General features: G+C 43.6%; 1 protein-coding gene across 1 annotated transcript in view; it reads right to left on the reverse strand.

The window, feature by feature from the left end:
- The window catches only part of PITPNC1 (phosphatidylinositol transfer protein cytoplasmic 1), a 321,680-nt gene that overhangs the window by 155,028 nt on the left and 148,148 nt on the right, over positions 1-18,504 (reverse strand). The window contains exon 2 of the mRNA XM_039476220.2: positions 11,973-12,121. Within this exon, the coding sequence (XP_039332154.1) occupies positions 11,973-12,121 (149 nt within the window). The remainder of the gene's footprint in view (positions 1-11,972; positions 12,122-18,504) is intronic.

Below are 18,504 nucleotides of genomic sequence, written 5' to 3' on the forward strand. Positions count from 1 at the left end.
TTGGTCTGGGAACCCAATGGGACACTTGTCTTTGGGATGTTGGAACAAGTGATGGAAAAAAAAAAAAAAGGGGACAATTCAGATCCACCCAGGGCAGCTGTGGTGCTGATGGCTGCAGGCAGCAGGGGTTGGCGGGGGGCGTGGAGGGGGCAGAATGAAGCCATCTGGTTGCGCTTAAAGATAGTTGTCATCATGGGGCTGTTGATTTCTGCCCACCCTTAAGCCTCCAGATGAGCCTGAGGGCTTCTAACATCTTTCCATGAAATGTCCTTTCTGCTCAAGAGACTCAGTTTCTCTTGCTGGCAGCTGTGGACCTTGACCGCTAAAGCCTCACGCCTCCTTTTTGGCCTGTCTCCTGCTCATCCTCCACAGACGACATAACCACCAGCCGAAGCGGACCAGTGGTCGACAGACGGATGTTCACGCTGTCTTTGCTTAGTGATCATAATTATGGTTGACTCTAACTCCCCTCTGAGCAACTTTCTCATTTCCACATTAACTGGAGAGTAGGCTCTGATTACACAGGCTTTGAATATTTCCAGTGCCTCTCATAATTACTGTGGGTAATCAATAAGGCAGTTTCTGAATGTGGTTTGGCTTTCCATACAGATAGATGTAAGAAGGAGAAGCCACTCACTACGCTAGCTCATGCGTGCAGGTCCATAGGTCAATGATATTTCTCTGTGTAAATTATTAAATGGGCACTGGGAACATCTTAGTTACGGCCAGTCTGAATGTCAGGATCCACTCCCCTGTGGATTTATGAAAATGCTGAAATCAAATGGTTTTGGACCCTACCTTGATCAGAAGGCAAGAACCATGATCATGGCTTATTCCTTAAGGGATTCTCTCCAATGCCTGCACAATGTGATGTACGTGGTACATTTCAGCAAATATCATTCAGTGAATTACAACTCTGAAGCAGCCCCACCCACAAGGCAGTCGGTGACTTGTACATGTAGGTCTTGAGTCACCTTGAGGTGGCTCTAGGTTGTGACGATTAAATAATGGATTCGGATTTCTTTTATGATTATGGGGATTTATCTAATTCATATTCTGTCCATGTTTTTCTCTCTTGATAAATCATAATCTTTCTGGTTCTAAAATATGCATCCATACTCTACCAAATACACCAAGAACTTTTTAAAATTACGAAATGGTGGACCTAGTTTAGAATGGTGTAAATGGAACTAAAAATATATTTTCCTGGGCCTCTTTGGTTACTCATGTATGCTGGAGGAGAATCAGGACAATCAATGTCTGATACATAGTTTGAGTGTAGAAAGTTGTGGTTGAAAAGGATCTTCCGGGTTCTCTAGCTTAACCAGCCACCCAATATGTTCAATCGCCTATTAGGTGCTTGAATCTTCTTCAGGACACCCTGACGAACAGGGTCTCGCTCTTGCTGAAACACCTCCAGCAACAGTAAAATCCACTATAAGGCACCCTATGGCATTCCGAGATGGTTTGTGTGTTTGGAAATTTCTTCCTTAACCTGAGCCTAAGTCTTTCTCCCAGCATTCCTACCCACCGATCTTGGTCCCATTCGTCCTGCTAAGCAAGGTCCTACGGCATACACAGGTCTGATTCTTCTCCATCTAATGGCACCATGATACACCCAAGTCTAGCTCTTCCGGGTTAAATATCCTTGGTTTCTTCAGTCATTTTTCCTATCACTTTGAGTTTCTAGTTCTTGAGTTACTAGATATAGTTTGTCTATATCCATTTTAAAGTGTGCCATTTAGGAACAGACAAAAATATTCCAAGTATGTTCTGACTAGTGGAAAATTGGGCAAGATTAACAAGTACATGATTTTAGATATTTTACTTTACTTTTATTGAAGCAGTTGAAGAATATTTTGCAGCTGTATACCTATTACATACACATTCAAAAATTATTGTGTGTGTGTGTGTGTGTATATATATATATATATATGTATATGTATAATTGCTTCATATTGAATTATCAACTAAAATCACTGTATTTCTTTCAAACAGGTCATTGCAAAGTTATCAATGTTTCATCCCAAACTTATACAATTTGTATTTTGGGATCCAAAGACAAGACCATATACTTGCCTCTATTTAATTTCATCTTGACAGAAAACCGCCTGTAATTCTAAACTACTGAAGTTTTTCTGAATCCTCACTCAGTCTTTTATTTTATTTATTTTTATGTTTACTATTATTTTTTGAGACAGAGTCTTACTCTGTCACCCAGGCTGGAGTGCAGTGGTGCAATCTTGGCTCTCTGCAACCTCTGCCTCCCAGGCTCAAGCGATTCTCCCGCCTTAGCCTCCTGAGTAGCTGGGATTAAAGGCGCCTGCCACCACTCCTGGCTAAATTTTGTATTTTAGCAGACAAGGTTTCACCATGTTGGCCAGGCTGGTCTCAAACTCCTGACCTGAAGGGATCCATCTGCCTGAGCCTCCCAACATGTGGGATTACAGGTATGAGCCATCACAGTCAGCCCCTAGTCAGTCTTTTTAAGTTATGATCCTTCTTGGCTGTGGGTGTCTCAAGGGTATTGAAAGGACACTTTCTGGATATATATATTTTTTATTATTCACATTCTGCTTATGTAAAAGATACTAAGGAATGTTCCTTAGTATCCCTGATACATTTCCTTTTTTTTTTTTTTTTTTTTTTTGAGATTGAGTCTCACTCTGTCACCCAGGCGGGAGTCCAATGACACGATCTTGGCTCACCACAACCTCTGCCTCCTGGGTTCAAGTGATTCTCCTGCCTCAGCCTCCCGAGTAGCTGGGATTACAGGCATGCACCACCTCACCCGGCTAATTTTGTATTTTTAGTAGAGACAGGGTTTCTCCATGTTGGTCATGCTGGTCTCGAACTTCCGACCTCAGGCAATCCACCCACCTCAGTCTCCCAAAGTGCTGGGATTACAGGTGTGAGCCAATATGCCTGGCCCACTTTCTAGATATTTAGCCAGATGTTGGCTTAAAAAGTCCAGTAGGACTGAGTTCAGACTTCCGAGTCACATAACTAAATCACATTACTTCTAAGTTACACACAGAATTTTCTCTCTTGATTGCCACTATCCGTCATCTGTACCTTTCTGGTTATTCAATCAGTCACTAATACACCCCGAGTTTCACAGTTAGCAGGCTGCATTTTTCCACCTAATTTACTTTAAAAATATCATATTTAATCATGGAAAATTTCACATATATAAAAAAAATCAAGAGAAAGATAACAGACATGCATGTATCTACCACCCAGAATTTATATTTTTCATTTTATTTTTAAATTACAGTAAAATAGACCATTTCTGGTGTACACTTCTGAATTTTAACATTACCATTCAGATTTAAGAAACTAACATTTCCTATATTTGTGATAATCTTTCTCCCTTTAAAAAAGGAATAGGCCAGGTACGGTGGCTCACACCTGTAATCCCAGCACTTTGCGAGGCCAAGGTGGCAGAATCACTTGAGGTAAGGAGTTTGAAACCAGCCTGGCTAACATGGTGAAACACTCTCTCCAATAAAAAAAATATAAAACTTAAGTCAGGCTGGGTAGCGCATGCCTGTAATCCCAGCTACTCAGGAGGCCGAGGCATGAGAATCTCTTGAGCCTGGGAGGCAGAGGTTGCAATGAGCCAAGATCATGCCACTGCACTCCAGCCTGGTGACAAAGTGAGACTCCATCTCAAAAATAAAAATAAAAATAAAATAAAATAAAATAAAATATTATAGATACAGGTATAGTAAAGTTCCCTCTCATGCCAACTCATTCCTCTCCCTCCCCAAAGGTAACCACAGCCTGAGGTAACCACATGTCCATGTTTTGATGCTTTTATTACATAAGTGGTTGTCTGAAAACAATTTATATAAATGTAGCAATGTTATGTATATCTATTTTAAAGATATCTTTGGATATCTTTAAAATAGATATATATAACATTATAATAGATACAAATGGCATCATAATGTGTTTATATACTTTTTTTTTGCAGCTGATATGTTGCACATTACATTGTACATTTGAAATTTATCAAAGTATGTCTAGTTCATTAAGTTGAGCTGCTGTGGAATTTTCCATTATGTGAATTTGCCATAATGTATTCCCATTCGCAGATACTTGAATCGCTTCCATTTCTTTACTATTGCATACAGCATTAGGATTAATCTCCTGGTAAATGTCTCCCTGTGTACAGTGCAAGAATTTTTCTTTTTTTTTTTTTTTTTTTTTTTTTTGAGACGGAGTTTCGCTCTTGTTACCCAGGCTGGAGTGCAATGGCCCGATCTCAGCTCACCGCAACCTCCGCCTCCTGGGTTCAGGCAATTCTCCTGCCTCAGCCTCCTGAGTAGCTGGGATTACAGGCACGCACCACCATGCCCAGCTATTTTTTTGTATTTTTAGTAGAGACGGGGTTTCACCATGTTGACCAGGATGGTCTCGATCTCTCGACCTCGTGATCCACCCGCCTCGGCCTCCCAAAGTGCTGGGATTACAGGCTTGAGCCACCGCGCCCGGCAGTGCAAGAATTTTTCTAGGGCTCTATCTAGAAATATAACTGTTAAGTGGAATGTATATATGTTTTCAGCTTTTCCAGTTGCTGGCCATTGCTCTCTAAAGAGAAGGTATCAGTTTCTCTCTCTTACTAGCAATGGAAGTGAGTTGTTTTACGTTTACGAACCCCTGGTATTATCAGATTTTCAAGGTTTTTCCCGTGGGATATGTGTAAAAGATGATGCTATTGCTATTTTATTTTGTGTTTTCCTGTCTTCTAATAAGGTGGGATTTTTTTTTCATGTATATATGAGCCATTCACATTTCCTCTTTTCTGAACTGCACGTTGAATCCTTTACCTATCTTTTGATTGGATTATTTTGTCTTTTTTTTAAATAAATTTAAAAAATAAAGATCTATAAGAGTTTTTTTTATTTGTTTGGTTTTTTTTTTTTTTAAATTAAATACTAGTCCTTGGTATATACGTGCATTTGTAAACACTAACTTCCAGGCAGGAATGGTTCTTTTAATTTTGGTGTCTTTCGCTATGCAAAAGTTTTTTTTTTTTTAATTTACTTTTTATGAGTCTTGTGCTATACAGAGGCTCTTAATTTTAGTGTTGTAATAGTAATGATTCCATTTATTTACATTTTATTTAATCAGTCCTAGCCTACTACCCAAATAATATAGCTATTTACATACATTTTCTTCTGATTTTTTCCCATTTAGGTTTTTAATCAATCTGAAATTTAATTAATTTATTTGTGGTTTAGTTTATTTAAGTGCAATCTTGGCTCATTGCAACCTTCACCTCTAGGGCTCAAACGATTCTCCCACTTCAGCCTAACTGAATAGTTGGGACCACAGGTGTTTGCTACCATACCTGGCTAATTTTGTATTTTCTGTAAAGATGGGGTTTTGCTATGTTGCCCAGTCTGGTCTTGAACTCCTGGGCTCAGCTGATCCTCCCATTTTGGCCTCTCAAACTGCTGGGATTATAGGCATGAGCCACCATGCCCAGTTATGGAATCTATTTGTGTGTGTGGTGTGAAGGAGGGCCCTAGCCATTTTTCCAATTAGAAGCCCAGGATCCCAACGTCATATACTGAAGAGTTCATCTTCCCCTCAATAATTTCTTATGCCATCTCTATTAAATACAAAGCACTACTGATGGATTGGATCTGTTTTGGGGCTACTTTGTTCCATGAGTTTCTTTAACTCTGCTCTAGTACCCCCACTGCCTTAATTACTTATATAATTACTTAGGTAATTACTTAATTAGCTTTATAATGATATCTGCTAAGTCAAGTCCCCACTTCAACTTTCCGAATTGTTCATATGAATTTTACCATTATCTCTTCCAGTTCTATTTTATTTATTTATTTTTTTAAGGCAGAGTCTCACTCTGCCACCCAGGCTGGAGTGCAGTGGTGTGATCTTGGCTCACTGCAACCTCTGCCTCCCAGGTTCAAGCGATTCTCCTGCCTCAACTTCCTTAGTATCTGCGACTACAGGCACATACCACCATGCCCAGCTAATTTTTGTATTTTTAGTAGAGATGGGGTTTCACCATGTTAACCAGAATGATCTCAATTGCCTGACCTCCTGATCATCAACTGGCCTCAGCCTCCCAAAGTGCTGGGATTGCAGGTGTAAGCCACTGTGCCTGGCCCAGTTCTATTTATTAAAAAACAACATGTTGGCATCTTAAATTAGATTTTTATTAAATTTATAGATTGATTTGAAATTTGATGCCAACTTTGTAACATTTCCCATCCATGAATATAGTATATTTTACCATTTGCCTAGGGCTTTTAAAATGTCTTCTACAAATGTTTTATGTTTTTCTCCAAAAATATTTTGCATATCTTGTAGATTGATTACTGGGCAACTTTGTTTTTCTATTATAAATAAAATTTTTTTAGAATTCTGTTTTCTCTATTATCTTTCCTGCTATGTAATACTGCTGTGGATTTTTTGGTATGAAATGTACCCAGCAATCCTGTTGAATTCTCATATTGATGTTAACAGCAGTAGAAAATGTCTGAAATTTCTATTAGACAACCATATTATCTGCAAATGATCATTTTGTTTCTTCCTTCCCTCTTTCTCTCTTGTTTCATTGCATTGGCTAGGACCGCACACGATGTTGGATTACTGACTGTACTCTGAATAAGCACATAGATTTATTAAATGTTAATTTCATCAATTTCAGGGGTACATCTGATTAGGTCATGATACATTGTGATTATTATTGTTATTATTATTATTATTCTCTGAGGTATTTGATTTGCTAATTTTTTGTTAGGTTGCTTTTTTGTTTGTTTTTTTTGTTTGAGATGGAGTCTCACTCTGTCACCCAGGCTGGAGTGCAGTGGCATGACCTCAGCTCACTGCAACCTCCGCCTCCCAGATTCAAGTGATTCTCCTGCCTCAGCCTCCCAGGTAGCTGGGACTACAGGTGCTTGCCACCATACTCGGCTAATTTTATATTTTTAGTGGAGATGAGGTTTCATCATGTTGGCCAGGCTTGGTCTCGAACTTCTGATGTCAGGTAATCTGCCTGCCTCAGCCTCTCAAAGTGCTGGGATAAAAGGTGTGAGCCACCACACCTGGCCTCACTAATGTTTTATGTAGTATTTTCATGTCTATGTTCTCAAGGGAGATTGGCCTGTAAGTTTCTTTTTGGTACTGTTACTGTTCAGTATGGTTATCAGGGAAACTATTAGTTGTCCTTCCAGCAGTCGGCCCCCATCCTCTCCACTTTCTTACATGTAGATCATGAAGTGAGGAGATATCAGAACAGATTCTCTCTGAATAGCAAAGATAGCTCCTTGAACATTTCTCTTTTTAATCAAGGAGGAAAAATCTTACATCTCATTGGCCAGAACTAGGTCACATGGCCATCCCTAGCTGCCGGGGTGGCTAGAAAAGTGAGTATCTGCCATTTCATTTTATCTTACCATCCAAATTTGTGCTTTCTATGATCATGCTTTTTGTAGGCTTCTCTTTTTTGTTCCCCTGCCTTTGGTGGATTGATCAACTTTTCTCTTGGAGGTTATAGATTGTTTTACTGCCCCTTCAGAGATTACCTATGTGTATGTGTGTATATATATATATATATATATATATATATATATATATATATATGTGTGTGTGTGTGTGTGTGTGTGTGTGTGTGTGTGTGGTGTGTGTGTGTGTGTGTATATATATATATATATATATGTATATACACTTTTTTTTTTTTTTTTGAGACAGAGTCTTGCTCTGTCACCAGGCTGGAGTGCAGTGACGCAATCTCAGTTCACTGCAACCTCCGCCTCCTGGGTTCAAGTGATTCTTCTGCCTCGGCCTCCTTAGTAGCTGGGACTACAGGTGCGTGCCACCACACCTGGCTAACTTTTATGTTTTTAGTAGAGACAGGGTTTCACCATGTTGGCCAGGATGGTCTTGATCTCTTGACCTCGTGATCCGCCTGCCTCAGCCTCCCAAAGTGATGGGATTACAGGTGTGATCTACTGCGGCCGGCTTACCTTTATATTTTGACTATGCATACTTGTCTTAGAAAATCTAAAATTAGGCCAGGCACAGTGGCTCACACCTATAATCCCAGCACTTTGGGAGGCCAAGGCCAAGGTGAATCATTTGAGGTCAGGAGTTCAAGACCAGCCTGGCCAACATGGTGAAACTCTCTACTAAAAATACAAAAATTAGTCGGGCATTGTGGTGTTGCACACAGTAGTCCCAGCTACTTGGGAGGCTGAGACACGAGAATCGCTTAAGCCCAGGAGGTGGTGGTTGCAGTGAGCCGAGATTGCCCCACTGCACTCCAGCCTGGGCGACAGACCTGTCTGTCTCAAGGAAAAAAAAAAAAAAGAAAGAAAGAAAAGAAAATCTAAAATTATTCAACATCTTTCTCTAATTCTTAAATAATAGCACCTTAGAGTGCTTTTTACTATAATTATTGCTCTCCCATATTCTGTTATTTTATTACCTTTTTAAAAACATCCTACATCCATTCAAAGATTTACCTAGTTGTTTATCGATTTCTTCATTTATTATTATTTCTAGAACTCCCCTCTTCTTCTTCCTAGGCTTAGTCTCCTCTTTCCTATAGCACATCCTTTAGTAGTTCTTTCAATACGGGTCTGAGTTAGTGAACTCTCTCAGCTCTTGATTGCCAAAAATTATCTGTACGCCTGATTCTCAGTTCCAACTTTCCATTTATGTGGGCGTGAGGCCCTGATTCCTGTTCCTCATGGGCATAACATGCCCGGTTCCTAGATATCAGAATCGACATTCTGTTCTGACGTCCCCGCCTTCCTTAGCAATAGCGGGTCTGCTTTCCACTCTAGTTTCAATTTGCCTCTCTATTTCTAGTCTCGGAGGATTTCCCTTTCTTTGTTTTGAGCTCAGCTTCTTTACATAGTTATATATTATCCTGTGTTTGTCAGGGGAAGTGGTGGAGTGTCCCCATTACTCTTTTTACTTACTATTACTGGAAGTCCACATCTATTTATAATAAATTTCCCTCTTACGAATGTTTATCACTGTCCTTTAAAATAAACACAATATACATATGATATGACAAAACAGGCATGACGAGGGTAGCTGGATGCTTCTCAGTTTGTTTCAGTAAAACTTATAAAGTTCCGAAAACTATTCTTGATTTTCATACATAGGGAACATTCCCCAGGTAATAACTTGGGAGAATACAACCAGATGCCAAGAAATGGAATTTTCCATAGGTTTCTATTTTCCTGCCTCTCCCTCACTTCTCTGCTCTGCAGAGGTAAGCCCTGAGGAGAAACTGGCTCGATATTTGATTTACACCGTCCTCACTAAGAATGGCAAAGCAGCACATTGAGAGACCTGTCTCTGTAAAGAAGCTGTACCCAGGCCAGACCCAGAGCCCAGCTGCCCCTGCAAATCAACAGCTGGCTGGACACTGAACTGGTTCTGAAGCCTGGGAATTCACAGCTACTAATAGATGAATGGGATCAGTCTCATTTGCATTTCATCGTGACTCAGGAATTCCCTGCTACTGTATCTCTGGGCAAATTAAAACCTCAGTTTAATCAGCTCATGCCCTTCACTGTCAGGACTTGGGTCTGGGAGACTTCCACCCACCCTAGTGACAGAAAACAGTTTCCCATCAAGAAGGAATAGTCCAATTCAAGCTGCTAGGAAGTGGGGCCAAGGTGAGAATGGTGGGATCTAAATATGGTTCCTCTCAGAGCCGTCTGACCACGTCCGAGGCCCTGAGAATGGACAGTCACTAGTGTCGGTGAATAAACTGGGGCACTGCCCGGCTAGGGTGTTGAAAATACTTTCTGGATAATCACACAGGGCCAATTGGAGAGGCCGCAGGTAGGGGTAAAAGTATTCATGAAATGGCTGACGTAAGACTTGTTTGCTGGAACAGATAGTTAATCTCAATAAGCTATTTCTTTGGCCAGGGGCAGTGGCTCACGCCTGTAATCCCAGCACTTTGGGAGGCTGAGGCAGGCAGATCATCTGAGGTCAGGAGTTCGAGACCAGCCTGGCCAACATGGCGAAACCACATCTTTACTAAAAAAATACAAAAATTAGCCAGGTGTGGCAGTGGGCGCTTGTATGTAATTTCAGCTACCCAAGAAGCTGAAGCAGAAGAACTGCTTGAACCCAGGAGGCGGAGGTTGCAGTGAGCCAAGACTGCACCACTGTACTCCAGCCTGGTGACAGAGTGAGACTCCATCTCAAAAAAATATATATAGATACACAAAATACATTTTCTATATTCTATATTTATAAATGATATGTATCATATATGTATTTTTTTTTTTTTTTTTTTTACGACAGGGTCTCACTCTGTTGCCCAAGCTGGAGTACAGTGGCATGGTCTCAGCTCACTGCAGCTCTCAACCTCCTAGGTTCAAGCAATTCTCCCACCTCAGCCTCCCGAGTAGCTGGGGCTATAGGTGTGTACCACCATGACTGGTTAATTTTTGTATTTTTAGTAGAGATAGGGTTTTGCCATGTTACTCAGGCTGGTTTTGAACTCCTGACCTACCACCCTTAGCCTCCCAAAGTGCTGGGATTACAGGCATGAGCCACCATACTGAGCCAATAAAATATATTTCATATGGCATCTAACCACAAATATTGTGATCCAGAAAAGAACTGAATGGAAGAAATGGGCTGGATAGGAGCATAAGGTGGGGAGGAGATCAGACAAGCCCTAATAATCCATTATGCCACTCATTATGAGAAAATAGCAAGAAAGTCCAGGCGCGGTGGCTCATGCCTGTAATCCCAGCACTTTGGGAGGCTGAGGCAGGCGGATCACTTGAGGTCAGGAGTTCAAGACCAGCCTCGCCAACATGGTGGAACCCCCATCTCTACTAAAAATACAAAAATTAGCTGGGAGTGGTGGTAGGCACCTGTAATCCCAGCTACTCAGGAGGAGGCCGAGGCAGGAGTATCACTTGAACCCAGGAGGTGGAGGTTGCAGTGAGGAGAGATCATGCCACTGCATTCCAGCCTGGGTGACAGAGTGAGACTCTGTCTTAAAAAAAAAAAAAAAGAAAAGAAAAAGGAAAAGAAAATAGCAAGGGATTAAAGAATATATTTTGCAAAGCAGAATGGCAGGCTTGGTTAGTGCTGTTTTATCATCCTCGATGCGTTTCCCTTCCAAAAGGAGAATGACAGCCTCTACCTTGGGAGGGATGGGTCCCTTGAGAAGCGGGAGCTATCTTAACCAATGCATTACCACTTAGGTCACAGGGGACTGTTTTGTCATTTCCTTTCTGGACACCCAAGCGAGACCCAAAGACGCACTGCCTCCTCCAGCCCTTACTTGTCTACAGCATATAAGCAGCGCCATCTCTTTCCCACAGCGAACACTGAACCGAGGAATGAGACAAAGTCCTTTAATTCTCTCTTTTTTTTTCAAGACAGGGTCTCACTCTGTTGCCCGGGCTGGAGAGCAGTGGCATGATCATGGCTCACTGCGGCCTCCACCTTCGAGGCTCTTGAATTCTTAAGATCACATTTCATCATAATGTGTCATCAAAGGGGTGGGAAAGATGAGCTGAAACTCCTTCTAATGGAAATGCAGCTGAGGACTATTTTTGCAGAATGCAAGTTGGGGGTGGGGGGGGAGGAGATTCTGTTTCGTTTATTTTATGTATTAATATTTTTTAGAGTCTGGGTCTTGCTCTGTCACCCCAGGCTGGAGTGCAGTAGTGTGAGTGTAGCTCACTGTAGCCTCTAACTCCTGGCCTCAAGCTATCCTCCCCACTTGGCCTCCCAAAAACATTGGGATTACTGGCATGGGTTACCTTGCCCAGGCAGATTCTGTTTTCAAAAGCAATGAGATTGGTGCGCGTAGAGGGTGAACGTAGTGACTTTCTGAGTGATCTTTTCATCCCAGACACTCAATGCCTCCACCTCTAACACACCATGGGGTCATGTGGGAGGGGCTCCTGTGTAGAACGCAGGCTGCCGTGACTTACCTGTTGAGATACACCCGCTTCTCGGTGAACTGCCCGTTGCCATGGTGAGGGTCCTCGAAGGGCTCATTCTGGACGACCTCCACCCCTTCTCCCCGGTCACTCTGTTCATGGCTGTGTTTGCTGATCATGTACAGCTGTCCAATTTTGTACTACAAAACAGAGTCAGAGACAGAAAGGTCAGCCCCACGGCATGCCCCTGACATCCCCCTCCAACCACAGCTTGGCAAGCCACTAATAACATCAGCACCTTCTGCTGAGAAGAGAAAGCAGCCACATGGGCCTAATGTTACTTTTCCTCGGGAGCTAGGGAGAGAACCAGTTGTGAGTAGATTGCCGAGACAGCACGTTCCCGTGAATATTTTATATCACTTTGGCAAATGCTCGCCAGGGTGGCTGGCAGCCTGTAAGGTTCGGCAGCCGACCAAACCTTGGGAAGGGGGACCCTGGAGTCTCCCTTTGCAGGATACGGGGCTAAATGGAGCCAAAGTCCTGCTGGCTTGGCCCAAGACAGCCAAGGGCATGTGATTTTTGCCCCTGCTTTCTGCCTAATTAGTGGCATTGCTGAACACGGAGGATTAGATATCACCTATTTCTTCTATCCCCACTCTCTCAAAATGCTCAACTCTCCTGGAGGCTGTTCCCTAGAACAATTGTTCTCAAAGGTGGCTGGTTATTATTATCACTTGGAAGCTTTTCAAAGCTCCAGAGGCCCAGACCCCACCACGCGTGGAGCCAAGGCTCAGAATCTGAGCCCCCGAAGGCCGTTCCTCACCGAGGATCACCTACAGTACCTTTAACTGCTTTTCATCCAATTCCATGAGGAGTGTGGAGCCTTCCAGTTCAAGGCCCTAAAAGCCACCTGTCTTACCCTAAAATCATGTGGAGCCACATGCAACATGAACATTTTCTATCCTTTTTTCACATATGAACTGTTCCATCTGCCTTCCTGCCTCTCTGAAAACCCTAGGGACAGCAGGTATTTCTTCCCCCAGTGGACTTTCCAAGTGGCAAAATGAATTTGATGAAAAAGAGAGAGAGAGAGAGAGGAAGGAGGTGACTAAACAACTTTTCCATAAGGGACAGCTCTGCTCAGAGTCAAGATGCAGGACGATGCAACCCTGCTGTCGTCCTTCCTACACACAGACACAGAGTTATTACCATTGACGCCTCTGGGATGCAGGAGTGGGACCTGAGTCTGCAACAAATTAATGAGGACTCAGGGTTATTCCCCAAGAACCTGCAGGGATGCAGGTCCCCTGTCTGCCTTCGTAAGAGGCAGAAATAGATCTTAAATTAAGGGGGCAGATGAAATGTACAAGTCAACAGTGCAGTCAGTTTCACAGTTGAGAAAACACATGTGCCCGAAGGTCTCTTTCATTCCCCGGCAGGAGCAGGGATGGGAGTGTGAAGAAGTTCAGAAAGGCTCTGGTCTGCAGCCAGCCCTAGGGACCAAGCCCAGTAACCATGACAATGGAAGCAAACTGCTGTCTGGGTCTTCTCAAAGGCCTGTGCCTCCTATCTGTGCCACACCCCTCTCCAGAATGGTCACATGAAAACGCTTTCAATGTGAGCATATGTGTGCACGTGTCTGTGTGTGCACACCTGTGCTCCTGAGAAATGGAAAGCACTAAGGATAGGATCAGGAAAGGGAAAAAGAAAATTTAAAGATGAAATCCTGTTTTTTCGTTTGTTTGAGACAGGGTCTCACCCTTATCACACAGGTTGGAGTGCAGTGATGTGATCTCGGATCACTGTAACCTCCACCTCCCAGGCTCAAGAAATCTCATTTCGGCCTCTCAAGCAGCTGTGACTACAGGTACACGCCACCACGCCCAGCTAATTTTTCTATTTTTTGTAGAGACAGAGTCTCACCATGTTGCCCAGGCTGGTCTTGAACTCCCGGGTTCAAGCAATTCGCCCACTTCAGCCTCTCGATGTGCTGGGATTACAGGCATGAGCAACCGCACCCAGCCTGAAATCAATTTTTTAAATGAATTTCAGTATCAGAAGCTTGACCTCTCTTTCCTTAGTCCAGTACCGATTTGACTTTCGCCCATAAAGACTAACACTCTTTCAAGGACGAAGAGAGTAAGAAAAAGTTTACAGATTGCAGATTTATGAGCTACATGTGTGAGATCAACATGCCGCCTTATACAGATGAGCACGCAAGCCTGTAACAAGGGACACCAGTACCCAGGGGTGGAGGTTTCACTGAGAGTTGCTTTGTACTTGGGGTTCAAGAAATAAATGTTTACCTACAATGGAACAGTACTCAGCCACGAAGTACGGATACTGAAACTGTTTAATGATGTGAAAGGTTGAATCGTGTTCCCCCAAAATACATACTGTGAAGTCCTGATCCCCAGTAGCCCCAAATGTGACCTTATTTGGAGATAGCATCTGTACAGAGGTAAACATGTCAAAATGAGGTCATTAGGGCGAGTCCTTATCCAATAGGCCTGGTGTCCTTATAATAAAGGGAAATTTAGACATGGACACAGATAAGCATAGAGAAAAATCATGTGAAGAGAAAAACAGCCATCTCTAAGCCAAGGATTGGGGCCCAAACAGGATCCTTCCCTCACAGCCTCCAGAAGGAACCAAGCCTGCTGACACCTTGATTTCAAACTTCCAGCCTCCAGAATTGTGAGACAGTAAATTTTCTGGTTGTTTTTGTTGTTGTTGTTGTTTTGAGACAGGGTCTCACTCTGTCACCCAGCCTGGAGGGCAGTGGTGCGATCTCGGCTTACTACAATCTCCACCTCCCAGGCTCAAGTGATTCTCCTCTTTCAGCCTCCCAAGCAGCTGGGATTACAGGTGCGCGCAACTACCGCCCGACTAATTTTTGTATTTTTAGTAGAGGTGGGGTTTCACCATGTTGGCCAGGCTGGTCTTGAACTCCTGACCTCAAATGATATAGCCACCTCGGCCTCCCAAAGTGCTGAGATTACAGGTATGAGCCACCGCTCCTGGCCCAAAATTTCTGTTGTCGAAGCCACCCAGTCTACGGCACTTTGTTACAGCAGCCGTAGTAAAATAATGTAACAGGTACAGAGGTTCTTTCTGGGGCGGTGGAAGTGTGTTGGATAGAGGTGGTTTGCACGACATTGGGAGTGCACTAGATGCCACCGACTGTTCCCTTTAACATGGTTGATTTTATGTTACGTGAATTTCACCTCAATTTAAACAAAAGCGCTGATTCTGCTTCGGAAGCAGACACCCCTAAAACAAAGTACAGCCCAGGACCTCGGTGAGGGGCTTGGCAGAAGAGCTATTTCCACCACTGGACCATCTACAGAGGTTCCAACCCACTCACATATGAAAAACGTATGGAATCAAGGTCAATGCATGACACAGAAAAGCCATTAGCCAGACGCAAGTCAGCCCTGGCTGGGCTCAGCTCCAGTGCTTCCTGCTCAGTGGAGATGGGAATGGCCGAGGCAGCTGATTCACCGCAGCTGGTGGAGGGCTGAGCCTTCGGCCTCATTGATCATTCCAGTGGCTATTAAATGAGCCGGTGCGGGGCAGACACTGGCATTAGCTCACTGAGACGGCGTCAGTCTGGGGGTGACCCGCAGACGCTGGGGGTGGCGGGACACTTGAGCCCAGACACCGAGATGGTCAAGGGCTCTGCAGCCGTCACTTCTTCCCCTCCTACGAAAATCAGGCCCACTTTGCTGGTTGTGGCCATGGGAACTGGGCCATTTCAGGAGCCGTGGGTTTGTTGTTTTCAAATCTCATATTCACTCGCAGACACAAGTAGCCGTTTCTGATTTGAGGGAGGGAGAAGAGACAGAGAGTCCTTGAACCACCTGCTTCCAAATCTCCATAGACACTCCTAAAAATGCTGAATCTGAGGTTGTTCCAAACCTTCCCCATTCAGGCTCTGGGGAGAGGAGAGGGGGAATCTTTCTGAAATGCACATAAGTGCTGAGAACCGCTGCAGCAGAACGTGGTGAAGGCAGCCATCAGCACTTGCTCAGCAGTAAATGTTCTGTCTTTAGGAGGCCTGTTTCTTTTTTCCTCCTTTATGCTGATTTCTTACGAAGTTCCGTCCCTAACTTAGTGAAAATACCATATCCCTGACCAGCAGCTCCAAACAAACTTGTATGCTGAATAAAGGCTATAACATCCAAAGACATAGAAAGATTTTAAAGCCTCCAAAGCCTGGGAATTGATCACAGAATTAGTGATGATAATGATGATATAGCATCGATTGATTGCCCATTAGTGCAAGGCACTGATTAAGTGCTTTATATTTCTTTTGTCTTTCTTTTACAGGGTCTGGCCGGGTGTGGTGGCTCAAGCCTGTAATCCCAGCCCTTTGGGAGGCTGAGGCAGGTGGATCACCTGAGGTCAGAAGTTCAAGACCAGCCTGGCCAATATGGCAAAACCCTGTCTCTATTAAAAATACAAAAATTAGTGGGATATAGTGGCGGGTGTCTGTGATTCCAGCTAATTGGGAGGCTGAGTCAGGAGAATCACTTAAACCCAGGAAGTGGAGGTTGCAGTGAGCTGAGATCATGCCACTGCACTCCAGCCTGCACTCACTTCAACAGAGTGAGACTCCGTCTCTAAATAAATAAATAAATAAATAAATAAAGCAACAGGGCCTTACTCTATCACCCAGGCTACAGTTCAGTGGCATGATCCTGACTCACCTCAGCCTCGAGTTCATGGGCTCAGGCAATTCTCCTGCATCAGACCCCCAAGGAGCTGGGACTACAGGTGTGTGCCACACCCAGTTAATTTTTTTTTTTTTTTTTTTTTTTTTTTTTTTTTTTTTGAGATGGAGTTTCGCTCTTGTTACCCAGGCTGGAGTGCAATGGCGCGATCTCGGCTCACCGCAACCTCTGCCTCCTGGGTTCAGGCAATTCTCCTGCCTCAGCCTCCCGAGTAGCTGGGATTATAGGCACGCGCCACCATGCCCAGCTAATTTTTTGTATTTTTAGTAGAGACGGGGTTTCACCATGTTGACCAGGATAGTCTCGATCTCTCGACCTCGTGATCCACCCGCCTCGGCCTCCCAAAGTGCTGGGATTACAGGCTTGAGCCACCGCGCCCGGCCAATTTTTATATTTTTTCTTTTGTACAGACAGGGTCTCATTATGTTGCCAAAGTTGGTCTCAAACTCCTAGCCTTAAGCAATTCTCCCACTTTGGCCTCCCAAAGTGCTGAGATTACAGGTGTCAGCTCAGTTTATATTCATTTCTAATCTCTCAATGATTCAGCTAAGTGGGTACTGACAGACGAGGAAGCTGAGTTGCAGAGAGGTTAAAGACTCTCTCCATGTTATGGAGCTTCTAGATGTCGGAACTGGGATTCTGACCCCCTGTAGGCCTCTACTCATTCTATTCCACCCAACTTCAATCCTTACTTCTTTACCAAGTGAAATGCTCTAAAAATCTAAGCCTCACTATGATTTAAAAAGTGGGGAGGGAGGTGGCAGAAAGCTCCTGCCTCTGACCTTTGCTATTGAAGAAGATGAGTAACAAAACTCTGATTGAAAGATCAAAGTTGTTTAATCTGTGCACATGTAAGGAATGGTAGAGCAATTATGCTCTAACTTTGTAACATCTATTGTTATAATTCCAGAGTTTGGGTAATCATCATTATAGGCAATCATGAGTAGAGACAGTTCCGTACTGCAGGCTGAACCTCCATGTGAGTTATCATCAGAACAGCTACTCCAAATAATTACCTCCATAGTCAAAAGACATCATGGGATCCAGATCTTTGCCCCCGCAGCGCGCCGTACACTTGATAGAGCTGCAAAATTTGAGAAAAGGCAGGGTTGCATAACGTGCTGAAGCAGCCAGCAGTTTCATTAGTTTGAACTTTTGCAAACTTTCACATGGGGCACGATCAAATCATTTAACCTGTTTTGTTTGTTTGTTTGTTTGTTTTGAAATGGGGTCACTCTGTCACCCAGGTGGAGGGCAATAGTGCAACCCTGGCCCACGGCAACCTCTGCCTCTCAGATTCAAAAATTTTCCTTCCTCACTCTGCTGAGTAGCTGGGATTACAGGCACACACAACCACGCCTGGCTAATTTTTTTTTTTCTTTTTCTTTTTCTTTTTTTTTTTTAGTAGAAACAGGGTTTCACCAGGTTGGCCAGGCTGGTCTCGAACTCCTTACCTCAAGTGGTGATCCTCCCACCTCAGCCTCGAAGAGTGCTGGGATTATGGGCATGAGCCACCACGCCTGGCCAAGTCATTTAACCTTGAACCTTGATTTTTACAAAAGGCAACCCCAAGCCAAAACTTGCGTACTGTAAGGGATTATCAGATGAGTGCCAGCAATACCTTCAGCATCATTCATGCCTGAAGAAAGACTGTATCCAAAGTGTTATGGTCAGCAGAACTCTAAGCTGTGACTGATTTTCACTTAACACTTCCCCAGCTGCTGAGTCTCAGAGATTCTGCAAAGCCAGCCTCCCATAACCCCCCACCCTAAAGCACCAAGTGGGTGTCATCTTCCTGCAAACAATCTCTATCTCCTCCCTTCCTGTCCTCTTTCTTTCCCTCCATT

Source organism: Saimiri boliviensis, chromosome 17 (assembly GCF_048565385.1).
Source record: "Saimiri boliviensis isolate mSaiBol1 chromosome 17, mSaiBol1.pri, whole genome shotgun sequence".
Lineage (NCBI taxonomy): Eukaryota > Metazoa > Chordata > Mammalia > Primates > Cebidae > Saimiri > Saimiri boliviensis.